General features: G+C 51.5%; 2 protein-coding genes and 1 long non-coding RNA gene across 4 annotated transcripts in view; 2 read left to right on the top strand and 1 right to left on the bottom strand.

Moving 5' to 3' along the window:
- WNT5B (Wnt family member 5B) overlaps positions 1 to 27,408 on the top strand; it is a 71,224-nt gene that overhangs the window by 15,480 nt on the left and 28,336 nt on the right. The window lies entirely within an intron of this gene.
- Positions 7,389 to 18,202, top strand: LOC138104416 (uncharacterized). Its single transcript, XR_011148059.1, has 2 exons — positions 7,389 to 8,050; positions 16,857 to 18,202. It is a non-coding gene; the product is annotated as an uncharacterized lncRNA (long non-coding RNA).
- FBXL14 (F-box and leucine rich repeat protein 14) lies at positions 18,564 to 20,071 on the bottom strand. The gene has a single exon (XM_069003666.1). The coding sequence runs from the start codon at positions 19,850 to 19,852 to the stop codon at positions 18,650 to 18,652; it is 1,203 nt and encodes a 400-aa protein (XP_068859767.1). The 5' UTR covers positions 19,853 to 20,071; the 3' UTR covers positions 18,564 to 18,649.

Here is a 27,408-nt window from a genome sequence, read left to right as displayed (position 1 = left end):
CAGCGGCTGTGGTGGGCAGGGAAAATGTGCAGCCCTCCACTAGCTCTGCCCCTCGTTCCAAGTGAGGGCATCAAGCTACATCCTGGCAACCCCTGCTCTCCTTTCGGCCTCCACATGGACCTCTCATTTTGGTGTCTTTAAGAGAACATCTGATGGGTTCAGGGCTGCAGTTTTGGGGAGCAGCCCAGCATTACAGGAGCAGTTCATTCAGCCATCCCAGACGAAGCAACCGTGGTCTTCCCTGACCTTGGTGGGCATTGACTCAAGGGGAGGGGGCAAGAACAGAAAAGCAGCTTTGGGACTGGAAAAAGCAGGGACAGAAAAGAAAATGAACAGGGATGTGGTAACCCAGATGGGATATGGCACGTGAGAAGGAGGGTGGGGGTCTGATCATCCCCCCCAGTATTGACACTGCTGTGCTGGTGGGCCTGGCACAACATCTCACGTAACCGGCGGGCAGCGGTGTGCGTGGAAGGAGATGGGGAAGGAGGGGATGTGGTGACACACAAAACTTAACTCGACTCCCATGAGTTTTTCTCTCTTGGCATCTACCTCCGGTTCTGTATCTTCTCACCCTGCAGAAAACAAAGTAGGAGATAACTTTTTTTTTATTCTTCAGTCATTACTGAGCTATTGTTCCAGGAAAAAAAAAAAAAAAGAAAAAAACCCAGGGTGTCATATCATGGGAGAAATGATCTTTCTCATGGGATATAAAACTTTGTGTGTGAATGGTGAAGGTCTCCTGGCACTGATGCTAATCCTGCCCAGGTCTGACTGTACAGTACTTAATGTAAAGCACGGGATAATTGCTTCTGTAGTTTCAGTAGAAATCTTTCATTTCCTAAACAAGCGTGCTGTGTTCCTGTGTCCTGCGAAGCTGCTGCTGTGTGCCACCCCAGCAGCCCTGCCTGAACAGCCTGCCTGGGTTGCTGGGTGGTTTGGAGCCCTTTGATGGCTGGCGCTGTTTAATTATCAGCGGTGTTATGTTCCCAGAGCTCGCTACATGAAAGCAAAACACCGGCAGCCTGTAATTAATCTAAGCTAATGTGCCACTGTTTACACTCCATCTCGGAAACCAGACAGATGTAAGAAGACACCCAGCCTTCATCTGGGATCCTCCCAGGTTATTTCTGAGCTATCTTTGGAGAGCTGCGCTGTATCTCCCCACCCCGCAAGTCCCTCAGAAATGAGTACCTTTAACTTTCCTCAGGAATGAGTGGGAGACTTTGTTTCCTAGCAGGCAGGAGGGTTAATGCCTTTTCGTTTGCCTCACCACAGCCGAGGCTGGCATGGGAGCACAGAACTCCTCCAGTAGTTGTGAATTTTGCAGTGTGAAAGGGTGAAATAACCCTGTCCTTCCTTCGTCTCTCCCCTCGCTTCGGCTGAGGAGGAGGAGGCTGCTGGCACTGGGGATGTGTGGGATCTCTGTGGTGGAAAGACAAGGGATTCTCTGGGACTCTGGTCTTAAAAACAAAATATCAGGGGTTCATTTCTGATCACCCTGCTACAAATATTTAACAGAACAAGGTGATGAAAATGCCTGGAGGTGTGGAAAGACTGAAAAAGATTATGCATCCTTCATTAGAGTGAAGAGTAATAAAAAGCAACATGACAGAAGCATATAAACTTAGAAGCACAGAGAAGTAAACCAGGCATTCCTGTGTATACTTTTATGTAATACAGGGTTTCCAATGAAATTGAAATAAAACATCTGACACACGTGAAACTTATTTTTTTGTTACAGCACATAAATAATTGAGACTGAGAGCACAGTAGAATGCAGAAAGGATTAGATATATGGATAAAAATCTTACAGTTTATTAATTTTACTCTAGCTCGTTTAGAAGGTATAGGGCTTCCTTCTCCTGGACAGTGTCCCAGCTGTGGCCAGTTAAAAGCTCTTCCTGGCCCTATAAACCTCCAGTACCTTCCTTTGAGACATCTGACAGTGGACACTAGCTTAGAGGAGTCACTGCCCAAGCCTTGCATTCCAAAACATCTCTGCATTGAATGATTGCTGGGATCAGAGGTGGCCACAACTTTCTAATCACCTGAAGGCTGAAATGTAGGATATGAGGCTGCTGTTGTTTTCCTCGTGGACTGTGCATTCAAGGTGACAACTGCCCCTCTTGTCAAACCACCATCTCGCCTGTCTCAGTTACCTCTTTGCCAGTCATCTGCTCCAGCGTTGTGGTGGATAGGTGACCTCTGCAGGTTGGAGCTGCAGGAGGAAGTGTTACATCACCAGAGCCTGTGCAGCTCCATCCTCCCGGGGAACAATGAGTTTCAGGTGTTCCCATCGGCATCTTTTCTCAGCAGTGTGTTTCCTGCAGACTCAGTGAGTTGTAAGCAGCTCAGTCGTTTGCTGGGTTTGACTTTTCCCTGTGGTGGGTATGTCTTTGGGCTCTGGTTGTTCTCAGTGGACACCGATTTTATCCTCTGGAGTGCCCTCACACAGCACGCTGGCACACTGTGTGCCAGGGCATCCCGGGGTGCCCGGGACAGGCTCCCTGCTTCCACGCCCCAGCGTTTTGCTGGGTGATCAGAGGCCAGCCTGCCAGCATCGCTGGCCTGGAGGGGATTAAGAATTTTAATATCCAGCAGAGGGTGCTCAAAAGCAGGTATCCCAAAACATCGGGTACTGCTGTACCTCTGCAGTTCTCAGGCAGCAGAGCCCCAGTTCTTGGTGGCCGTGGCAGAGTGGGCCAGGAGGAGCAGACCTGGAGGGGGCACAGGTGGTGCTGAAGACCTGGCACCCAGGCAGTAGCACTGCGGGGTGGGGCACTGTTATTTCGGACTAGTTTTTATGGGATCCCATGGACGTGGATAGTGCACATAGAGCATCCTCCTGGAGCATGGTCTGCTGTGCAGTTTCATCCACAGAGAATCCCTTTTGCAAGCTCTAGGGCTGCTCCAAGTTGGAAACCACTTGCATGGGTGGTGGGATGGGTGGGGGGTTTGCTTTGGAAGTGACTCCCTCTTTGACCTACAGTACTGGTGTTCCTTGGCTGTCTCTGTACTGGTGGTGGTCAGGTCTGCTGTGAGTCCCCATCACCCGTGTCAGGCTGAGCCTTTTGCCATGCAGGTGGGTGCAGGTCCTTTGGCTGCTCTCTGTTCTGGCCTGTGAGTTTGGAACTGAGCTTGTGCCTAAACTGAACTGAAACACTCTCCCAAGTGCATCTTGGTCACAGCTTCTGAGTTCGGTCAGATTTTGTACTTGCCCAAGATGCAAGATACAGTTCCAAACTGTGACTTGCTCCTGGTTGTGCTGAGAAGGGTCACAAACCTTTTGGGGAACCTTTCAGTGAACCTTCAGGGAGTTTGTGCCAAATCCCAGATCCAGGTGTGTTTTTCATGTGTTTTTCAGGCTGTGTGTTGTAAATGTCACATGGCTCCAAAATGGGGTCCCCAGAGCAAATGTAGAATGTGATCAGAGCCCTGGGATTAGGGAAGGAGAGGACGAATTTTTCTTCAGGTAATTACAGGCAGCTGAGTTGCCTGTGGAAAAAACCTTCTGCTAATGCTCAGCACCTTTTGAGAATTTCCTGTAGGGTGGGCATCCCTGAAGTGCCTCACATCAAAGGGGGAAATACCTGTCTGGTCCTTAATCCAAGGCTCTCTTGGATTAAAGAAAGATCATAGGTCTTTATTGTACCTTCGCTTCTTTTCTTTACAAATCTCCCTTATTTTCCCTAATGCCTTTTCTACTGCAGAAAGTCCCAGAATGTTTAATCAGTGTACCTGATTAATAGCACCGTCTCACATAATTCACCTTCATGGTGCTCTCTTTCGTGGGGTTTTCCACCAGTGTCGTTCAGTGCATTTTACAGAAGAGATTCTTCTCCTGATCTCCCTTTTGCACCTGGGGCAAGCAAGGGAGAGGAGAGAGTAGGAGAGACATGCTGAAGTCATGCAGCCAGCCAAAGGTGGGGTCAGCAATAAAATTCCAGGTTCTTAGTTTTGGGCTGTGTTGGAGCTGTTCCTCCAACCCTCAGGTTGCATTTAGGGCTGGGTGAAACACAGCAGCCATTGAAACAATTCAGGACAGAGTGTGGAGGAGGCAGAAATGTCATTATGCCCATGGGGAGCAGTCATGTAGCCAAAATGCCAGGGTTTGTGCAGAGCTCCGTGTTGTCTCTGACAGCCCCCGGTGTGGTCAGGCACCCACTGATTTCCTCTGAAGGACAACAGGTCAGTGGCCTCGGCGTGGTGCTGGAACACTGGGGCAGTGTTGACTCAGAGGAAGGAGCTCCACTGCCCGAGTCACCCACGTGGCTTCCTGAGGGACCCTGGCTGTCCTGGAGCACCGGCAAGAGCTGGGGCTGCCATCCTGCTGAGGTCAGGTGAGAGCATGACCTGAAGTGGGCTGGCTGCAGTTAAATAGAAAAGAGGTACTGATAAAAACACATCTCGCTCTAAGGGCTAGAAGGGTGGTGGGGTTTTGTTTGGGTTTTTTTTTTTGGTTTTTCGTGGGCTTTTTTATGATTTTATCTTGAAGTCTAGATTTTCCCCTTCCCCCTGCCCCTCCAAAAAAAAAAAAAAAAAAAAAAGAAAGAAACCTTCTTTAACTAATTTGGTAATAATAGTATGGTTTCAGAAGTACTTGTTTAGCCAATGCTGAGTTTATGCTTACACAGCTACCTCTGGCCTGGGAAAGATTGAAACCACAATGGCTAAGTATAGAGGCCTCTAAAATATCTTCTTATATACCGTGCCTGAGTACACAAACAGAACTGGTCTCTCTTCTGTCTACAGGAGCAATATTTTCCATAGGATTTATATTGACAGAGGTTTTCCCCCTGCATATTTATTAAAATAAAGGTCCTCCAGAACTGCATCTGTGTGCAGGCTACCTTCAGCCTGATATAAGAAATATACTCTGTTCCTGAAGAAGAGTAAGCACTTTTTCATTTTGTGCTGTAGCAGACTCTTGACTCAGGGTGGTTTTTTGATTGTTTTTCTTTGTTGTTTTGGGTGGTTTTTTTTTTCTTTTGTTTTTGAAGAAAAGGGGGGAATTATTGCCAGGATTTCAGCCTTAGCTTCTGAGAACAGCTCAGGCATAAAGGAGAGATGCTCCCTTCCTTGATATGTATAGGATCCGTGGACTGAGTGATCAGAGCTGTGTGAGGTGCATTCACCTCTGTAGAGAAGCACATCTGTGTGCAGTGTGACACTTGCTGGGATGAACTCCTCTCTGCAGCCTGTTTTCTGGAGTCTGAATCTGTGTCTCTCTTGGAGCCTGACCCCCAGATTCTCTCTGTGCCCCCTTTTAAGTCTTTGACTTCAGCTGCCTGCAGTTCTTGGGTAGTTGTGGGCAAAGCAGTTGTTCTGTTCTGTTTCTGTGAGTGCGATACCTCAAGCATGTCCTGCCAATTCCCAGCTGTGGGCTAGGTTTGCACTGACACAACATATTCTTGGTAAATGACAGATTCCTCTGAGCTGGGGCTGGCGCTCCTCCTCTGCACGTAGCTGTAGGCAGCGCGTGACATTGTTCTGGTGGGAGCCAGGAGGTGGTAGGAGTGGCACACTGAGTGCATGCCCAAATTATGTGCTCCAGGGACCAGCACCTGGTGCATGAGACGTGCAGATGTTGCGTAGGTAGTCCTCAGGCACTTGTAGATTCTCCTGTCGTGATTATCTATCCTGGCTCTGGATCCTCTGCTGGCACACCAGCAACCCTGGAAACCCCCCAGCTTTCATCATAAGAAGGACTTGTCCTTCCTTTTTGGAAGCAGCAGCTTCTCTAAATGTTTGTAACCATCTGCAGCTGAGCATATAGACAGTTCTTTCAACACCAAGCCTCTTCTGACACAACACAGCTCCAGTGCAGTAACTGCAGACAGATTTTGAAACCCTTCTGTCTGCAGGGCCCCTGCTTCAGGGAAATGGCATGGAGGGGACAGAAATGAACATGTGCAAGTACATGGGACAAGTTGTATCTTTATTATAATATATACCTTAACAAAATTGAAATACTGAAACATATTAAATCTTGGTAACATGCTGGTGAGGTAAATTTCTTTATGTTGTTGGGATCCTGGTTTCAACTCTTGTGGGTCACGAATGTTTGTGAGGACAGTAATGGTTTCTAGGTCTGGAAATCCACCTGTACAATGCAACGTGATAACTGGGCTCTTCACCAGGCAGATGCTGTACAGAGGTGGAGCTGAAGCATCTGAGGTGCATCTGCAGGGAGCTGAGTGAGAGGACTCAGGGAAAGGAGTGTTCATCCAGGACAGAAGAGGCTGTCTGAAGCAGAAAACTCCTCAACTTCTTTCTGTAGCCAGTTGTGGAGAGCATTAAAAACACAGCTTAATTTGGGGGGAAAAAATTGGCTATTTGAGGTGGATAGGGAGAAAAATTATTAGAAGTAAACTGGAAGTGGTTGAGTAAGGGGGCTGTAGGCTATATACAGGTGAGATAAACCCTTTTCAGAAATGATCCAAGTATATTTGATCTACCTCTGTGCAGAACTTGGATGCTGATCTCTGGAAGTCCATGGTGTTCCAGTGACACTGCAAGCAGGGCTTTTCAAGGTTATCTGTGGACAGCAGACTTTGTATAACTAGAAAGGCTTAGGAGTCCAACAGCCAGGCTCACCAGTGGTGCTTGGAGGACAGCAGGCTGGGGGAAGATCTGCTTCCTTGGAGGTAGTAAAGGATGGCTCCTCTGTGGCACTGTGCACGGTGCCATTTGTATGGGTGAGAAGTTGGGGCTGGAGCTGACTCTTCACCTGATCTTACACTTCTAGTGCCACTAGTGAATCACACAGGTCACATCCTATGCTACTACTTACTGGTGGCTGTACTTTCCTTATTTTGAGATGCTGAAGTTCACAAGCTGTGTTGGAGAGCAGATTCAGAGAGTATCTGAAAGCACATCAGCCTTAATGAGCAATTTTGACCAGGCTAGGCCATTTGTTTTTTTATCTTACTGTCTTAAAATTCTGCAAAAACAGTATCCATGTGGATGGAGAGAATGAGGTAGAGAGGGGCAAAAAAACTGATCCAAGAAAAATCCAAAACAAAGCCAAATGACATTTAGGCAGCATTCAAAATTGCAGAACAAAAATCCCCAGCTTAGGCACCACCTAGCTCCTGGAGGCATCGTAATTCCACAGATGCCTTATTTGCCTTTTTCTCTGTGCTTGTCTGGAGTTTTTTAATTATTTCTGCTTTAACACCCCTTGGGTGCTGAGTTTTTTACTTAAATGCCTGCCCCAAAGTGCTTGAGTCTGATCACCATCCAGAAGGCAAGCATCCTGGCCCCTCAGCCTGCCCAGGTGCTTTCAGAGCACACCCAGCACATGCAGGCACGATAAGATCAAAAAACCCCAGTGGCAGCTGCCACTTTGTTTTGAAACATCTTACCCAGCAGCCAAATGGTTGGGAAGCTCAGGGATCACAACCTGCTTCTCTGTTTTAACCAGCAGCTGCTTTATGCCACATGCTGAGGGGTCTTGAGCCATTGCTTCCTCACGTATTGCGTTTCCTGCTCCAAGTCTGGAATAACCATCCACACCGTAGCGTGGCTGACATGGGAATAGGGAAGAGTAGCCCTTTTTCTGATGGTTAGTTAGTGCCTTCTCCAGAAGGGATAGGTTGGAAGTGAACGGAGGCAGGGATTAAAGCAGATCTTCTGCATCCTCAGGCTACAGTTGGAAAGCAGGAACACCGCTGCTTCCTCTGGCTGTGGCTCACCTGCTGTTGGGCAAGGGGAATGGGGCACTTTGATGGAAGAGGAGCAGCACCTGGTTTCAGCCCGTGTGGGCGTAGGCAGCTCCCGGGAGCCCTGAGCAAGGCACGGAGCCCCTCGGGCGCCTCTCCTCTGGCGTGCCCCTGCTCAGTGTGCTGGCAGGGAGTGGCTCCGTGCCCGGCAGGGAGTTGTTTTGGATCCTCAGTGGCGTCTGACTGTTCTCAGAGGCCGCAAAAGCACCGAGGACCCTAACGCCAGGATCCACCCTTGGAGCAAAGCCCCTAAAAGCTGGGTGTTACAGTGCGCGCATCTTCCGTGCCAAGTCTTTTTTGGAGCTTGCTGCAAGTTAACTTGGGTAAGACCTCCTACATAATGGCTTTGCAGAGCCAAAGCCCAGCCTGTCCAATGGATCTCATCCCTCCTGGCTCCTTGGCTTTTCACTTCACTGAGGCTCAGGGGGCTGGAGTCGTTTGCTTTCTCTCAAGCTTTTCTTTAAAAAAAATCCGAGGGTGTTGCTTCTGTGGAAAAGCACTTCTGTTCGTTGCATGCTGCTGGAGTGGGACTCATCTAACCTGGAGTCTGGGATCTGTCCTGTAAGACAGAGGGGAGGCAGGCTGCCCAGCTGAGCCCTGGTTTCGCTGGATCCAGCTGCGGTGGTTTAGGTTTCTGGCTGAGTCCATCTGAAAGCGGCACAGAGAAAAGCACAAAGAGAAGGAGGGTCGTAAGTACCCCCATTCTCTCCTGATAATCCCTTAAAAAATAATTGCAGGCCTAAACCTCTGGCCTCCAGCAAATTTTCCACTCGATTAGAGGCTTTTGTGAAGCCGGGGAAAGGGACACGCAGACTTGCACATTGTGCCGCTGCCCGAAACTTCCAGCTGGGATTTTTTCCATCAAAAGGGGATTTTAGTAAAACCATTATAAGGGGCTTAGTCACAGAAAAGCAGTTGAGCTGAGACAGGGGTAGATTAGCTTTAACATGCTTGTTTTTGGCACTAGGGACAGGGTGGAAGTTACACCCAGCCGCTCACATGCAGCCTCCCCCATCCCGCTGCCTCCCTGGCAGGTGTGGGTGGGAGATGGCATTTCCCCATGTTCCCCCTGCTGTCCCCCTGGCATTGTAACGCGGTGCAGGTGAGCGAAGGGAGTGGGCAGCCCAGGCACAAGCCCCGTGCCGTGTGGTCTGGGTGAGGAGAGCGAAAGTCGCTGCTGCTCGGCCGGCCTTTGGTGTGGTCGGGGCAAGCGTGTGCTAATGGGCAGGTGCCTCTGGGGCAGGGAAACCATGAGGGGAGACAGCATTTGCGGCCTTGGGGGCCGTGTGGCGCCTTTGATCGCCTGGGTGGTCCCCAGGCCGCGCCGCAGGGACAGTCCCGGGGGAGGTGGCCCGGGAGCGGCCGGAGGGCTGCGGGCAGGGCCGTACCTGCTCTTGTGACGGGACACTCCCTGCAGCGCTGTCCAGGCGGCGCTTTGTTGGGTCAGGCTTGCCATTGCCCGAAATAAAAGCTGGGACAGCTGAAGGGTTTGCACAGAGAGAGAGAGAGGTGGCTTCTTGGAGGGGCTGCTGCTGCTGGGAGCTCTTCCACTGCCCACACTCGTACACCAGCATTTCCAGGGTGCTGGCTGAGAGTCTGCTGTGGAAGACTAGGAAGATGTCCTCTGCACTTAGTGTTTCTCTGTCCTGCCCCTCCCTCTCCAGGACTACCTTAGGCTGGAAAGCTAATTTCCATTTTTGCTGCTCCAAGAGGCAGAAACCAGCAGGACTGGAGGTGGAAAGGGGTGGACGCCAGGCACTGTTTGGACATCACCTTAGTCAAGTTGCTTCCACCTCTCTTCCCTCATTAGTGCTGATTTTCCCTTTTTGATGTCTGTGTATATAATGAGCCTGCAGAAGCTAATTATTAAAATTCTGTAAATTATAAGGTGTAGTTGCTTCTGAAAAAGACACCATCACTGTACCTGTAGCAGCAGTGTGAGAACTGGATAAAAAAGACTGTTTAAGTTAATGTGCTAAAAAGGACACACACATACAGCTCCAGATGCCTTAATCACTACAGAGCTGTCCAGTGGAGTAACTGTGCCAACAGCATAGCAAAACCCTGCACAACAAAACCGAAATAAAACAATCTAAGCGTTACTTCAGGTTTGGTCCTGCTCCATTACCATTCTCACACTTGCATGCTTTAAAAAAGACCAAATAAAATAATTTTCTTGGTGTCAAACTATAGATGTCAAGAGGTGGAGTCTTAGGGCAGAAGTGCTAAGTCTAGGATGGATGGTTTCCAGGAGGCAGCCCTTTGGGCTGGGGTGTGAAGTTCTCACATGATGGGGTGCACTGATGCACATCCCAGCACAGGAAGGATGTGAACCTGATGGAGTGAGTCCAGAGAAGGGCCATGGAAGTGATCAGAGGGCTGGAGCATTTCTGTGAAGACAGGCTGAGAGAGTTGAGGTTGTTCAGCAAGGAGAAGGGCAGGCTCTGGGGAGGCCTTGGAGCACTTTCCAGTGCCTAGGTGGGCCACAAGAGAGCTGGAAGGGGAGTTTTTGCTAGGACATGTAGTGATAGGACAAAGGAGGATGGCTTTAACCTTAAGGAGGTTGGGTTTAGATTACTTTTCAGGAAGAAAGTTTGTACTGTGAGGGTGCTGAGGCCCTGGAATGGGTTGCCTGGAGAAGCTGTGGATGCTCTATTCCTGGAAGTGTTCAAGGCCAGGCTGGATAGGGCTTTAAGCTACCCCTTTATAGCAGAAGGTGTTCCAGCCTATGGCAGGTGGATTGATGATCTTTAAGGTCACTTCCAACCCAAACCATTCAGTGGTTCTATGATTGACTCCCAGTCCAGCTACGCCGAGTGTGGCTTTCCAGTTTGGTTTATGGTGCAAACCCGCAGGAACCTTCACCGAATTCAGGACCGATGCTGACGGTGGTGATGCTGCTGAGCAGCCTGGAGTTCCCCATCCCTTCACACCTCCGGCCTCGGTCACGCAGCATCAGTTCGTGCCCAGGGCTGGACAGGTGGGCCCTTTAGCCCATCCCGTTTCTCACCGCTCCGGGTGCCCCCTCAGACACGCGTTGTCGGCGCGGAGCGGGCTCGCGGCGGCCCCGCAGCCCGGGGCGGAGCCGTTAATTGCAGTTAATTGCAGTTAATTACGCGCGGTGCCGGCGCCGCGCCGCACTCGGCGGGCAATGCTGCCGCCTGGCGGGATCACCGCGCGCTGCAGCCGCGCCGCGCCGGGAGAACGGGCACGGACATGGGCACGGGAACGGGGATGGACATGGACACGGGAACGGGGATGGGCATGGACACGGGAACGGGGATGGGCACGGGAACGGGGATGGGCATGGACACGGGAACGGGGATGGACATGGACACGGGAACGGGGATGGACATGGACACGGGAACGGGGATGGGCACGGGAACGGGGATGGACATGGACATGGGAACGGGGATGGACATGGACACGGGAACGGGGATGGGCACGGGAACGGGGATGGACATGGACATGGGAACGGGGATGGACATGGACACGGGAACGGGGATGGGCACGGGAACGGGGATGGACATGGACATGGACATGGGCACGGGAACGGGGATGGACACGGGAACGGGGATGGACATGGACATGGACACGGGAACGGGGATGGAAATGGGCACGGGGATGGGCACGGGGAAGGGCATGGACACAGGGATGGGCATGGGCATGGGAACGGGGATGGGCACGGGGAAGGGCACGGACACAGGGATGGGCACAGACATGGGAACGGGGATGGGCACGGGAATGGGGATGGGCACGGGGAAGGGCATGGACACGGGGATGGGCACTGGCACGGGGATGGGCACGGGCACGGGGATGGGCACGGGAACGGGGATGGGCATGGGGAAGGGCATGGACATGGGCGCGGGGATGGGCATGGACACAGGGATGGGCATGGGCACGGGCATGGGAACACGGGGATGGGGATGGGCATGGGAACGGGCACGGGGTTGGGGATGGGCATGGGCACGGGGATGGGCAAAGGGATGCGCATGGGCATGGGGTTGGGGATGGGCACGGGGATGGGCATGGGGACACAGGGATGGGCACGGGCATGGGCACAGGGATGGGCAAAGGGATACACATGGGCACGGGGATGGGCACGGGGATGTGCCACCCAGCCCGTGCCACTGCAGAGACGGCGCCACTGTCGCAGGCAGCAGTGCAGTCTCCATCTGCTTGTCTGGTTTTCCTGGGTGTTAAGTGGACAGCAACCCGAGGGATCTCGTTATCCTCATCACCTCTGGTCAATTTGCATTGGGTGCCTTGGCCAAGTGGGTGGAGATTGGCCAGAGCCAAGGCAGGCACTGCATCCCTGGCAGCCCCAGGAGCCCGCGGGAGCAGAGGGAGCCAGCTCACCTGTGGTATGACTGCCCTACAAGGCTTCTAGCCAGTGTGTGTGGCAGGAGGAGTTTATGACACTGAAGGATGCACCTGGTTCACGCTGAAGCTGGGGAGCCAGGAGTGCCACTGCAGCTGTCACAAAGGGAGATAATGGCAGGGATTTATTGGCATTTCAGCTCACTGAACAAGGAGAGAGGCTGCTGGCTGTAGGGCTGTGATCTGTGTGCCCCTGTGATGCTGTCTGTGTGTGCCCACTGCCAAACCCCTAAAGATATCCAAGGGTTGTAAAGCTGGGACGTTGGGGGGAGAAAGAAGTGAAGGAGAGGGAGGAACAGGACCAAGCTCAGATAAAATTTGTTTGGGATTTTTTTTTTTTTCCCAAAGCTGGGAGAGGAAATTGCTTCATCATGAAATCACTAGACTGTGCCCAGAGAAACAAGACTCAGAGGAAGGAAAATAACTAGGAGGAGGTTCCCATTTCTAGGTCTGAGTTAGTTTCTGTAGCAGAATATGAGTTTGGTTTATGCCTTGGTAACCCTCTCATGTGGAAACACTTTCTCAGGGCATGTGTTCAGGCCCTGGTATTAAACTTTTGACACCTTTTCTAAGACACACCACAGATTTTAGGAAATTTTTGAGGAAAATCCCATTTCCATTCATCTTGCAGAGACAGATCAGCTCCAGATCATTCAAAATCTCCATCATGCTATTTCAGTTTGGGCTGTCATTGAGCTAGTGCATATGGTAAATTTAATTAAAGAAGGGGGAGAAGCACTAGCATCCCTGCCAAATGTGGCTGGAGGCTGAAGTTCTGGCACAGGAGCCTGATGAACCCTCTCCAGCTCTTTCTTTCGTGCAGCTTGGGGCTGGGGAATTGAGCAGGACCAGGACGGCCTCTCTGGCTGGCCACGGTGGGGAGTGTCAGTGCAGCCCAGCCAGCAGCTCTGGCGCAGGGCCTCGCTGATGTCCTGAGGGATCCAGCCCGCACCACCCAGTCGAGTTTATCCATTTATCTTTTTCCTCCACAGAAGGCACTGTTATAGAGCTGCTGGCTGAAGGAGTGGCATTTAAGGTAGAGGAGGGAGAGAGAGAAAACAAAAAAAAAAGGTTTGCTTTGCTAGGAGCATCCCACATGCGTACACAGCGAGGCTGCCAGATCCAGGGACATCTACCCTTGAGCCGCTAATGGCAGCCTGTGCTAACTTCTAGCTTTGGTTCCAAAATCTCTGAGTGTCCTGGCCACCCAGGTCTCATTTTAACCCTTCCCTGACCCCCAAAGGGCAGGTTCAGTGGTAAGCTCTGTACTGTCTAGCATGGAGATCACCCCTGGCCGTAGCACAGGCCCCAGGTGGTTTGCCTGACAGCTGCCCCGTGACCCCGTTATTTATTACCGCGAAACAAAGGACCCCAGAGCCACCATGACAAACTGATTCAGCCGAACCCGCAGTGTGCAGCGGGAAGGTATAAAATGTATAAATCTGTCATGCATGGACCTCCCATGTGCTAGTCCAAGGGCAGTAGGACCCAGGTGGAGCCTGCTTTTCCTCCCATCTCCCAGGGAGAGGAGCCAGCCGTGGATCTGGCCAGGGGAGCAGCTGCTGCAGCCAACCAGGAGCCCCACGCACACGCAGGACTCGCTGCAGCTTGCGAGCTGGCGTCCCCAGCTGCTGCCCCTCGGTCCCTGGGCACCTCCTCTCCTGCTCAGTTGCTTCATCCCTCTTCCACATCGCTCCTGCTCTGCTTTCTGCCACCACCTCTTGAGAGTGGCCCCTCCGCTCCTCAGAGCTGCCAGTCCATAAAGTGGGTCCCTGCGTCACCCGCCGTGCCGCTGTAGGCAAGGGCCCTGCTGCCCCACCACTTCTGCTGGGCACAGCGGTGAAGGCTGGCACCAAAGCCACCACTGGGGCACTGTGGGCTCACAGACAGGCGACTTCCAGCTCATTTCCAAGTAGTGGAGTGTTTTTTATGGTTTTCTACCCCAGTTGCCAACTGAGTCATGTTCAAAAATTCAAGAGTGGTCGGTTATGCTGAGAAGTTATGTGGTAATTGGTCTATGGTTGTTGGCCTGCATCTGTGTCCGAGGAGGTGCTGTCACAATGGAGCATGAGAGGAAGGTATGAGGAGCACTTGCTCCATCTACGGGAACAGTCCAGGGTGTCTAAGAACGGGGCTTCAGGGAGGCTTTGGTTTTGGCAACTTCCTTTGGCTTGGGTTCCCCTTAAAACAGGATGTTGGGCCATGTGGGCAATGCTTTTGGTTTGGTTTTTTTTCGTAAGTTGGGAGAAGAAGTTCAGGGGATTTTTTAGGAGAAAAAAAATTCTATCGTAGTTCTGATTACGGAGCTTAAGAGCACACACATTATATTGAAACATAGATGTCCCACCGTGATCCACATGAACATGGGGCTTAATAAGGGGATGCCATTTTCACTCAAACCCAGCATAAAAAAAACTACTTTATGAGAGGTATATCTTTCCCCATCCTTGGCTGGGTCTGCTGCTGACCCCAGGAGCAATTACGTTTTCAGCTGTTAGGGGAACCTGATCTGGAATTCCTGTTGTTTATAACATTCATGCATACATGCTCTTTTTCCATCAAGAAGTTACTGTAAACTCTTTTCTTAATGCAGGAAAGACAGACCCCAACACCTCCCTCCAAGTAGAGGAAGATGGATATAGTGTCAGGCTCAATTAGATCCAATTGTGGTGGCTTTCCCTAAAGCGAACAATGCAGCTTTTGTGAATGGACTCCCAGCAGAAAGCTTGGAAGTCTTGGAAAGGAGGGAATAGAACAACACACGCCCCAAAGTCCAGACCCTGAGATAGTCCAGGTCCTTGGGATGCAGAGGAGATGGTGTTTCTTTTTAAGAGACCCAGAGTCAGGCACTAATTTCCCCTTTGAAATGCAGCACTGACATCAAAGAGGTGAGGTGGGTAGAGCTGGCAACAAGAGTATGCCCAGGCCAGCCTTAGCCAAAATACCTGTGGAGGCAGAGGCTGAGCACCCAGGGCAGGCAGGCGCCCAGGGGACCTCCTTTGGGACAGCATCCCACCTGGAGCAGCACCCAGCCAGGGCTGCTGGAGCGGGGAACAAAGTGGCCTGCTCAGCGCTGGAAGTGCTTAAAATGCAAATGTACAGGAACTTCAGACCATCCCCCTCCCTCCTCCTCGGCGCGGAGGAAAGCAGCTTAAATACAGCCAGGCCTGGAGAGGAATGTTAAAAAGAGGGGAAGAATCGCCCTCCTCCTTTCCATAGGGACCCGGGCCCGGCCAGATTGAGTATGCATGACTGAGCAAGCAAGCAAGGACAGCTCCTCTTTTAACTTTCCTGAACAATGGCTCTGGCTTCTTCCACCATTTCGCATTCCCCCTCCTTCAGGCAGGAAGGGGGCAGCGGGCGAGAGCCCCGCCGCCGGGCTGGGGGAGACGAGCTTTGTGCCTGCCCTATAAACACCGCTTAAGCTCCATCTCCAACAACAATAAAACACCCCACGCCGGGGAGGCTAAAAAGGGACCGCATCGGGTTAAAAGTCATAACGTTGAGGAGAAAGATTATGGTGGAGGACAAAGGACACCTTAGATTATTCAAACTTTTTTTTTTTTTCTAACACGGTCCCACTTTACTTTCTCTTTAATCTTCGGCTGGGCAGTGGAAATCAACCAAGACGTTTCAGATTTCCCAGGTCTGCAAGGGCACAGGTTTTTGGTGGTTGTCACTGCTGGGAAATGTTTTTATTTGACGGGTCTTCCATTCAGGGAGGGCCACAATTTAAAGCACTAAAAAATCCTCCACCATGCAATTTATCTGGAGCTTAATAAAAATTAAGAAACACAGGCCTTCTTCTTCTCCCCCCCCCCCCCCCCCCCAAATGTCTTCCTCTATCACTAAGTACTCGATTCAGCTGCTAGCAGGTTTCAGCACTTCTGGTTTGTCCGACCTCAGACTCAGCTGACGCTTCCCAGCAATGGGCTGCTGAACTGGGTTTGTCCCCAGGGATGCTGCCAGCACCCTCATGGTCACGAAGTCCTGCCAAACCCCTTCCTTACAAACTCCTCGTGGTGATGTTCCTCAACATCCTGCACCAGGAGGCACCTCTCTCCCTCTCCTCCTCCATGGCTCGGCAGAGCCAGCCCGAATCCCCCCACAAGGCTGTTCTTACCAAACCCCACAGATACAGATACACGTCTTCAATAAGCACAGACAACACAGATACGGCTTTTTTTTTTTTTTTCAAAAACATACTTCATATTTCCTCTTTTATTATATAAATATGTTTAACCTTTTACTGTAAGAATATAAAATGTTTTAAGAGGATCTTTGTTATTTTTTTATACAAATTCACAAACAGTACAATTAATCCATAGGGGTCTCTGGGTTTGCGTTAACTCCGTGGTCTGGCCTGTTACTGTGGAGGATTTGAGATTTTGAACAGATAAGCAAAAAAAAAGCCAAGATATTTAAAAACAAAAAAATCAAAACAAAACAAAAACAAAACCCAAACTTACTCTTCCTCTTTAAAATAATAATTAAAAAATAATCTAAAGACCCAGCTCCATTTTATTGACAGAACAGAGATAAGACAGATGAACTTCAGTCTCCTCCCCTTCACACTGCAGCCCTGGGGCCTGCAGGCCAGCTCTGCTCCTCTCCACCTACCAACAGGAAGCCTGGCATAGTGACCTTTTGTAGGTGGCTTACAAGGGGAGGGGAAAGCATTTGCATATATCCATATATATATAATTTTTTTTTTAAACAAACTTGCATTTTACACATTTGTGTTAACAGTAGCCCAATCCTCAGCATGGATTCTCACGTTACATATTTGTGCTAGAAGAGTAAAAATGCAGAAGCACAGTTTGGGTCCCCAGTCCCCAGTGAAGAGGGAGGAAGAGGCACAACCAGAATGTGAAGGTGGGACACAGTAGGGTAAGCCTAAAAAAACAAAAATTCAAAATTAAAAAAAGAAAAAAAAAAAAAGGGGGTGGGGGCAGAGGAGGGGCAAAAAGAAGAACAAACCCAAGGGGCATTATTCCAGTCTAGGCACAAAAATGTTTCAGTCTCAAAATCTCTTTCCTGTAAGAATTCCAGGGCTTTTGAGGAGGGGGAAAAAAAAAAAGTAACAAATTAAAACGAGGTAGCCAGACATCATATATATATTTATATATCTAGAATATATTCAGCAGAAAAAAAATGTACTTAAAAATCCACAAGAACAGCAACTTCTTATGTCTTTAAAAATAAAACCATGTAAGAAAATGAATACTGTAAAGGGGAGAATGAGTGAGGAAAACTGGGATCAGTTACAGGATGTAAGCAAGGGATGGATGGGAGAGTAAGAGGCTGTTTTTGTAGCAGTAATTTTTTTTATGCATTTCAAAATAAAAACAGGTCACAGTATCTCAAATGAAGCAGAAATGAAGCTGGAGATTCTTCCTCGTGTCCCCGAGGTAGAGAGGAGTTAGAACTCCCTTCTACCTGCTCACCCCCGACCCAAAGAGGAATGGATATGTGGCTGGATATGCCTATCCCTGTTGCCAAGGAGGAGGAGGGGAGAAAAAGAGAGAATGATGAAAGGGAAGACAAGTCTCAGTAAGTGTCCCCCAGTGCACGGGAAGGCTTAAGAGGCTGGGGTCTGTGTCCAGTCCCCACAGAGACAAGAGGAGGAGGAAATGGTATATTCATCTCCAGTGGAGAGACGGGGAAGACAGAATGGAGTGCCTGGACTTTTCCATTACCCATAGTGCAGGATGACATGGAAACATACTGACAAAAGGAGAGGCTGTAGCTATCGCTAGTCTCAGTGCAGTGGAGAACTGGAATAGTGGGAGGTTGTATCCACCCACAGCAGAGAATAACATGAAACTGGAGACTGAAGAGAGATTTAAAAGGGGGGAAAAAAAAAATCATTGTACCTAGGGAGCAGTATTTCTGTCACAAATGTGTTGACAGGGGAGGGGCAAGCACAGAGGTGGAATGGTTGTTTTATCAAAAGCCGTGTCTGCCCAGCACAGGGTGACTGGTGGCTGGGTACACAAGTGTAGCTAGGAAGCCTTTTCTGCTGTTATTATTTTTTGTTCCCATCTCCATTCCCACTCTCCTTTATATAAACCAAAAATAATCTATTCTGAATACATGGCAGAACAAGGGCCTTTCTTTATCCATCCTTAGTGCTTGAGGGGATGGAATCTGGGAGTGGGGATAAAGAGGGGTGTCTCTAGCCCCAGTGCATAAGAGTGTGGGCTTCTACCTCTTCTGCAGGGAAGGATGCTGTGGGAAGGGAGAGCTTTGTGGCCCCAGCACGGAGCTAGAGGCGTGACCTGGAAAATGGATAGGTGCTTTCTCTCTGTCCTCCTGCTCCCCCTTCCTCCCTCTCCTCCTCCACAGCAAGGATAGGTAGGCAGCAGAGAAGGGTCGAGGATATACCCTCTTTCTCTGTGTTCCTCCCTGCGGTGCCAGAGTGCGTGGGTAGCATGTCTCTGTGCATGCCCCTCTCTCTCCTCCTCTGCAGCAGTCAGTCAGTCAGTCAGTCAGTGAGTCCCTCCAGAGGAGATGGGAGGTCTCAGGGCACCCTCCTCCTCTCACCTGACCTTCTCACTCTCAGTCATTTCCCAAAGTCCCAGGTTGAGCACCTTGAGGCAGGGCAGCTGGGTGATGCGCTCCAGGCCCCGCTTGGTGATGCGGGTGCAGCCATAGAGGTCGATGCCTGTGAGCTGGCTGAGGTGCTCGGCGATGAGCTCCAGGCCCTTGTCGGTGATGCGGACGCACTGGCCGATGTTGAGGGTGCGCAGCCCGTGCATCTGCCGCACCATGCGGTTGATGCCCTCGTCACTGATGTGGCAGGAGCAGAGGGACAGGGAGCGCAGCCCGTCGAGGCCCTGTGCGATGTAGGCTAGGCTCTGGTCCCCCACCTTGTCGCAGAAGGAGACGTCGAGGCCGGACAGCCGCAGGCTGCCCATGGCCAGGTGCATGATGCCCGTGTCGCTGATGTTGTCGCAGGAGCGCAGGTTGAGGCTCCGCAGGCTGCTCATGTGCGACAGGTGCAGCAGCCCCGCGTCCGAGATGCCCCCGCAGAAGCTGAGGTTGAGCTGGCGGAGGCGGCCCAGCCCGCGGGCCAGGTGCTTGAGCGAGAGGTCGCTGAGCTTCTGGCAGTCCTGCAGCGTGAGCTGCTCCAGGCCCAGGCAGCCCTCGGCCGCGCTGCGGGTCATGCCCGCCAGGTGCCCGATGCCCACGTCGGAGAGGTGCCGGCAGGAGCGCAAGTTGAGGCTCTTGAGGCGCTGCAGGCCCCAGGCGATGAGCAGGAGGCCGGTGTTGGTGATGTTGCTGCAGCCTCCGAGCTCGAGCACCTCCAGGCCCTTGAGGTACTGGGCGATGCGGCCCAGGCTGCTGTCCGTGATCTGCTTGCAGAGGCTCAGGTTGAGCGAGCGCAGGGAGCTGATCTCCGCCACGAAGGCGTGGCTCAGCCCGTTGTCGGTGAGGTTGTAGCAGCCGCTGAGGTTGAGGCTCTCGATGTCCGCCATGCCCTGGACCACGTAGCTCAGGCTGCGCCGCAGCGACAGGATCTGCACCCGCCGGATGCCCCGCGCCGCCAGGCTGGGGAAGAGCGAGGGGTTGGCGCGGCGCAGGTGCAGCTTGGCCTCCACGCCCCGCCACACCGAGCGGTGGTAGGCGGCGTCCCGCCAGGCCGTGCACACCTGCGCCGCGCGGCCCTTGTCGCGCACCTCCAGGTACCCGAAGATCATGGCGAGCAGCTCGGGGAACAGGCACGAGATGTGCGTTTCCATCGCACGCCCGCCCGCGCCCGGCCGCCCCCGCCGGCGCCGCGCTGCTGCCCCTCGCCGCCGGGCCCGGCCCGCTTCCGCCCGGGGCCCGCCCGCCTTCCGCTCCGCGCCGCGCTCCTCCTGCCGCCGCCGCCGCCCTCACATCGCCGGCGCGGGCGGCGCGGGAGACGCTACTGCGCGACCGCCGGCCCGGCCCCGCCGCCTCTACCGCCGCGCCGGGCGGGCCGCGCCGCTGCCGCCGCCGCGCTGCTGCCGCGGCCGCGCCGCCCCGCGCCGCATCCCGGCGGGCGCGCCCCGGCGGCGGCCCCCGCGCCCCGTGCCCAGCGCCGGCCGCCGAGCCCCGCCGCCGCCGCCGCCGCCTCCCTTTGTCTCCGCGCTGCCGCCGCTCACAGCCCGCGGCCCCGCGCCGCCCGCATCCCGCGCCGGCGGTGAGGCAGCGAGGGCAGGGGGTGGCGCGGCCCGGCCCGGCCCGGCCCGCCCGCCGCCGGTACCGACTCCGCCGCTCCGGGCCCGCCCGCTCCGCTCCGCTCCGCGCCGCGCGCTGCTGGGCCCGGCGCCGCTCCGGCCCGCGGGAGGGGGGGGGGGGGGAGGGAGGCGCGGCCAGGCGCGGGGGGAGGAGGCAGCCGGGGAGGAGGCGGCGCTGGGCCGGGCCTGTTTCCCCCGCCCGCCCCCACCCGCGCCGCTTGCGCAATGGTACGGTCCGGAACACTGCGAGCCGTCGCCCTGGAAACAGCGCGGGCCGCGGCTGCGCCCCCGCCGCTCCCCGCTGGGGCCGCGCTGCCCCGCGCCGCCGCCGCCGGGGCCGCCACCGCCGGGCCCGCCACCGCCGGGCCCGGCCCGGCCCGAGGGAGCGCGGCCGTCACCGGGCCCGCCCCGGCTCCCGCGTGTGGCACCGGGGGGCGGCCAGACCGTCCTGGAGTGTCCAAAGAGCGAGTCTGGGGCAGTGCATGGGCACCCACACGGCAAAGAAGTTGTTCCTCGTATTCAGGAGGAACTTTCCGTGCATCAGTTTCTGCCCGTTGCCTCCTGTCCTATTGCTTGGTGTCACCGAGAAGAGCCTGGCTCCACCCTCTTGACACTCATCCTTCAGATACTTAGAGACGCTGATGAGGTCCCTTCTCAGTCATCTCTTCTTGAGGCTGAACAGGCCCAATTCTCTCAGTCTTTTGTCACAAGAGAGATGCTCCAGTCCCCTCATCATCTTTGTCACTCTTCACTGGACCCTGTCCGGGAGCTCCATGTCTCTCTTGTCCTGGGGAGCCCAAAACTGGATGCAGTACACCAGGGCTGAGTAGAGGGGCAGGATCACCTCCCTCGACCTGCTGGCAGTACTTTTCCTAATGCATTACTAATCCCAATTCTTGCCCCACTTCCTGCCCTGTCAGTGCAGAGAAGCCGTGGTGGGTGCTGTGTTGTCACCCGTGGATGACAGGTCCCCACCAGGGCAGGAGTGGCATGGCCTCAGACAGCAGTGCTGCTTCACAGAATCACAGAGTCAGTCAGGTTGGAAAAGACTTCTGAGATCATCGAGTCCAACCTGTGGGGACACTGAGTGCCACGTCCAGTCTTTCCTTAAACACCTCCAGGGATGGTGACTGCAGCACCTCCCTGGGCAGTCCCTTCCAATGTCTAATCACCCATTGCTGCGAAGAAGTTCCTCCTAATGTCCAGCCTGAATCTCCCCTGGCACAGCTGGACACTCCAGCTCGGCGCTGTGCCGCGCTCCAGCCAGCCCCCTCACTTCACCCCGGTATCTGCCACTGGACCACCTCTGCATCGAGGTTTGCCAGGGCTGGTAACTCCTCGAGCTCTCTGGGAGCCCCTGGTCCCATGAGGAGGGACAGGGGTTCGTGCAGCTGCAGAAGGTGGCAGAGGGACAGCGGGTGAGTCCCTCACCTTTGCCTGCTGGAGCGCCGGCTGCTGCGGTCTGCGGTGTGGCCGTGAGGCAGCATCGTAGCCTTGAGGACTAAAGTTTGGGAACCTTCTGTCCAGGCATGCCTGCAGGAGGGATAAGACAGGGCTGTAAACAGCTCAGAGATCTGGGCAGCTGTCAAGGTTGCCGTACATCTCTACATGGACCGTTTTAGGGCTTCTGTAATGGGAAATGAAAAATCTTCTGAAAATGGCTTTCGGCTAATGGCCTCCTTGAACTAGCTCTGAAAATTGCTAAAGTATTCTCATAAACCGAGCAATTTCCAGTGATTTCCAGCAATTTCAAGGAAGAATGTTTGAAAACCATGTTTCCTATGTGTCTGTAGCCTCACGTAATAGTAACTGTGTGCATCTCAACACTGGACAGTACTTCAGCAGTGTTAAAAATGGCTTAAGTTCTACCAGAGATCAGGTAAGGCTTTTCAAAACAGTTTCAGAAGAGCAGGACTACCCTTTCCTTGTAAAGAAAAAAAATAAAGTTTGCATTTGTTCAGCATGACAAGGTGTGTTTTTAATACTGTCTGGATTGCTAAAATACTGCACAAATCAGCCTAGTTCTGATGTGTTTGCTGTACTGATGCCTTCACTAACCTGAAGGAATAGGCTCTACTTCAATCATCATTTAAATTTATCTGCTACAGAAGCAGTCATGGCTCTGCCTTCACCTACAGATTCCATATAAGTAGATTCTGTTGACTACTTAGAGGTTAAACATTCAGATTTCACTCTGCTTTTTTCTTTCCTTTTTGCTTTAAGTTGGAGGCAAGGCGAGTTGAAGGACTCTGGGGCCCTGATCCTGCAATGAGTTCCCCATGCATATAAACATCACTATCGACATTAGGCTGTGGTTTGGCAGTGCACAAAAGCCAGCAGTACAGCTCCTATTATTGGCTCCAAAATGGGGTGGCCACATGATGTGAAGCGCTGACCTGCTATTCATTCACCCTGCCTGCTCAAGTTAATTCAAGAAGTTTTTGACAGGTTAACTTTTTACTAGCAGACTTTATGCCGGCTCAGGTGTCACTGTACTCAGCTCCAGCCAGATCAGGTATCGTCTGCACCCCTGTGCCTGGCATGTGGCCAGAGCAGGACTGGCGTTGGCCCCGCATCCTGCACTCTGCCTCATTCAGCAGCAGCCTGGTCACATGCCTTGGCCGGATCCTGATGAAGTTTGTACTCCTGGGTGATCCAGCAATGCATAGACCTGATTGTAGTGATTGTGGAGCTGCAGTCACACACAGGAACTATACTGGGGTGTCACCCAGTATGAATTACCTTTGCAGCATTATTTGTGCAGTTTGTGCTGCGGGGAGGTTGGTTATCCATCGGCTTAATAAGCAAAAGAACAGGGGCAGTAGATTTTTTCTCTGCAGATCGGCTGTGCTCAGATCAGTTGTAGAGCATCGCAGCTGAAGTGGAGAATTTGTGTGGAGTGAGGAGCAGGTGAAAGGTGTGGCTTCTCACGGGCCTGTCGTGGCAGGGATTCCGTGTGTGGAGGCAATGGGCTTGCTCACAAGAAGGGAGTCCAGTAGACATCAGGCAACGTGTGAAGGAAACGTGGTACAGAAGTGTTGGTGTATCTTAGCCATTGTGGCATTACTCGTAACTGGCAAAGCTACAGGCAAGTTATACGAGTCACTCTGAAAGAGTGCTGATGAAGGCTATCACCGTATTATCCCAAACTCAGCTGTGGAATCTTACCATGGAAATAATGTGGTATTTCCTCTCTCTAAGCCTTTCAAACCACATTTGAAGGGGAATAGGAAAAGGTGTGCTCTTCAGGGCAGAAAAGCTTACTTGAAATAGTTTTTTCTTTATGTCTTGGCACATTGTGTCTGTAGTGCCTCATGTGTGTAGCCAGCAGAAGTTAGAAATAAATGATGCGTTTTCTGGAGACTCTGAAGTTCTCTTTCTCACATGTTGCATACTTAGAGCATCTGTCCTTCCTTGTGAACAATTAAGGTTTACATGTTGAGTGGAACAGCCCAGAACTTGGATTTATAATCCTAATCTACTGTAGCATTGATTTGGGGGAGAGGAGGGCACAGAAATTACTATTCTAGCAGATTCTTATTTTTCAGTCTAAGTGACATGTTTGGAAATAGAGGTTTACAAAGACAAAGTGCATGAAAAGGGCCAATTTGTCACATGGTTGTTCAGTTGACTTCGTGTTTCCAGGAGTAAAGGAGTATGTGCCATGGTTTTCATGATCTCATGTGGTATAAATAGGAGGTGGTAATCACTGCTTTTTATTAAAAATCCCTGCCTGCCTCTCATGCACTCTGATGGCTGATCCATCCCCTTGGAACCATCTCTAGCATTCCAGCCCCTCAAGTGGCTCCAGGCCCTTTTAGAAAGCACTTGCTAGATAAATGCTTCATTTTTTTCCCCTCCAGTTACGCCAGTGCTCAGCGGAGGCCGTACAGTTTTGCTTGGCAGGGGTTCAGGAGGATCCACATAACTCACTCGTGGCTTCTATGGTTGGAAGCAGCTCGTGCTGATAAAGCTGCACTGTTGTCTGTCCTGCATCTTTTATTGCATGGTTGGACATAACATCCACCAGGTCTCTCTGCGGCTCCCACCTCAGCCTGGCCTTGTTTGTTACTTTTGCCTGTCAGTTTGCAGGGTAACTTTTGGCTCAGATTAGTCATTTAGGAGATAACAGAGTCTTTCCCTATCCTTCCTTTTCTTCTGCCACCCTACTCCATGTGCTTTCTGCATTTTCATAGCTTCACCTGCAGAATGAAAAACTCATGAACTTACCCACAGGAATCTTTTTAGCCTTTGGCTTTTTTTGCCTGTGGGCAGTGGCCATTGGGACTGCGGGACAGAAGTGATGCAAAAACTCTTGGACAAAAAAGCCCGTGCCCAGCTAACCCTTCTCTTTCTTTTGATCCATTTAAACTTAGATGCAGCCACACTCCGGGGGTACAGTTTTCCTTCACAAGTTGGCTTCCAGACCTTCTTCATCAGATCTGAAGCATGACCACAAAAATCAACTGAGTCTGATACAGCCCATGGTCTTAAACTGGGTTTAAAGTTGGTTGAGTGGAGCTTCGTCAAATTCAGTTTGGGGGATGTTTTTTTGTGTATAAATGAGACCAAAAGGGTCCTTTTGGGACTGTTTCAATTGGACAATAGTTAATGGTTTTAAACTAAAGGAGAGTCAGTTGAGATTGGATATAAAGGTTTTACACTGTAGATGATGAAACACTGGAACAGGTTGCCTGGAGAGGTGGTGGATGCTGCATTCCTGGAAACATTAAAGGTCAGGTTGGACAGGACTTTGAGCAACCTGGTCTAGTTGAAGATGTCCCTGCTCATTGCAGGGTGTTTCAAGGTCCTTTCCAAAGCAAACTCTTCAAAGATTTTGTGATTCTGTGTTGCTGACAGCCAAGCCAGGGTCTTCTCACATGGCTCAGCAAAATGAGGGTGCCAGCTTGTGGAGGGAACATGTTGCTCATCACTGGTTCATGCTGACTGGACTCCTGACTACTGCTGAAGAGATTTTCTGCACTTGGCAAGGTGTCAGGGAAGCTGGGCTGCAGTGTTTTAGAGCTTCCTTTTCTTCGTGAACGTAAAGCAAAGATGATCCTTGTGAACTCTTCTGTGAATGGAACGAGTAATTACATGGCAAAGATCTCTACTAAGAGTTACACATATGAATGTGGGCAGAAGGGATGGGTAATGTGCATAATTTAGACACATAAGCATGTGTGCGTATCTGTGTGCATGCATACACACATACATAAATCAGCATAGGGTGTTAAGTGAGTGGATTCCCTTGGGAGTTCATGCTGGTTGTGATCTTTCATTTTTCAGTCAGAGATTATAAAGAAAATTTAACTGGTCAGAGGGTTATTTGGAAATTTTAATATTGGGATCCTTTTGCCTATTGAGCTTTGTTGTGAAGACTAGGTCACTGTGAAGCTTTCCTTTAAAATAAAATGAGTCTCTAACAGGTCCTACATGAGGCTGTATTTTAGGATTATGTGCTTTGTCTTGCACAAAGTAATTTTGATCTGCCATGTATTTCCTGGCATTGGGTGGTTTATTCAAAATACAATGTACTGTGGATATGTGGTTAGATGCTGGGGCATAATGCAGAGCTGATGTCTCAGTGCAGACTCCAGCTCTAGATTTGAGCCTTTTGGGATTTGGGTATTCTCTTCAGGTCTTCCTTTTACCTGTCAGTCAATATCTGACAAGAACATAACTCTGCTGATATGAGGAGGAATGGTCAGAGGGTGTGAAGTGTGGGAGGTCTGGATCCTACTGCCAGCTTTGCTGTTAAATTGGCCAACGATTGTTGCTGCTGTAACAGATTGAAGCAAACATAAATGAAAGGATTTCTTGAAGAATCAAACCAATTTATTATTGTCCAGACAACTCCCTCAAATGCCATGTGCCTCTCATGTCTGGCTGTCTGTCTGCTCCCGTGGGACAGGACTGTCTGGTGTCAGAGCAAGGTTCCTGGGCCCCTGCCCGCAGGTGATTCCCTGGCTCGGCCATGCATGTCACACCCTTCAGGGCTTATGTGGAGCTTGGTACTCAATGGTTAAAATCATCAAAGGGAAAGAGCTTTGGGAGGGCAGATGTAAAACCTCAAACCTGAGTGCTTGCAGTTCATTGCATTGGGTGCTATTCTAAGTGTTGGGCTTTGTCATTTCTTCATTAGCAGTACCAAAGAAGATTGAGATGGCAGAAAATATCTGATGCAATCGTTATTAAAAGCAGTGGCACAAAAACAAAGAGACCTTTCAGGTGGTAATTGCTTTCATAAGCCATTCCTGGGGATTGAACTCTGAGACCTCTACAACTTGATCTAAAAGGGGCAGCCCCTGCAGTCACAGCAGAAACATGTGTGTCTGACATGCTGTGTGGTACCTGTTACAGCAGCAGGTCTGTGAAATCTTCCTTTGTAACAGCTGTTTAGTCCAAAACCCAGCAGAGGTGGATGGATACTCTGTGTGTGTAGCTCCACTGACAGCCAACACATTCAGCCTGGGATGGGGGAGATGTTCTGGCCTTTGGCTGGGGCTGGAGCAGAGTGGGTGCAGCCTCCTCCTTGCCAAAGGCTTCCATGCAGTCAGGGCAGATTGCTGGCCAGCTTGTGAGTAAGGGTTATTTGGCTGTCAGAGAAGCTTCTCCCTGTGCTCTCTGTCAGAAGCTGCAAGGAAGAAAAGACATCAGTCCCTGGGCTTTCCAGTCAAGCTTTGCATGGGGCCCCTGGTGTGAGGTCCAGGGACAGGTAATTCTTATATTCTTGCCACAGTGAGAGTGAAAGGCAACCTCACAGGAGGATAAGCTCAGCTTGGGGAGGGTACTGATGTAGCTGTGTGGTTCTTAAAACGCAAGATTTTTGTGCCCATGGATTACTGCAGCATTACTTTTGTCTCCTCCCTCTCTGGACTGTGGCCACCAGCACATTTTCAGGTAGTAAATGACATTCTAAAATTGGCAATTCACTTGAATTGGACCAAGTTATGTCACCTGGCTTATGAGCACCGGCTCTGAAGTAAGTTCTTGGAGGAAAACTGAAAAATAGGGCAATACTGTTTTGGAAACATACTGTGAAAATGAGATTCACCATTAGAGCTTGGCACAGAGGTGAGAGTTAGAAAATA

Source organism: Aphelocoma coerulescens, chromosome 1A (assembly GCF_041296385.1).
Source record: "Aphelocoma coerulescens isolate FSJ_1873_10779 chromosome 1A, UR_Acoe_1.0, whole genome shotgun sequence".
NCBI lineage: Eukaryota > Metazoa > Chordata > Aves > Passeriformes > Corvidae > Aphelocoma > Aphelocoma coerulescens.
The sequence above is the reverse complement of the archived record's forward strand: the minus strand, read 5'-3'. Positions and strand labels throughout refer to the sequence as shown.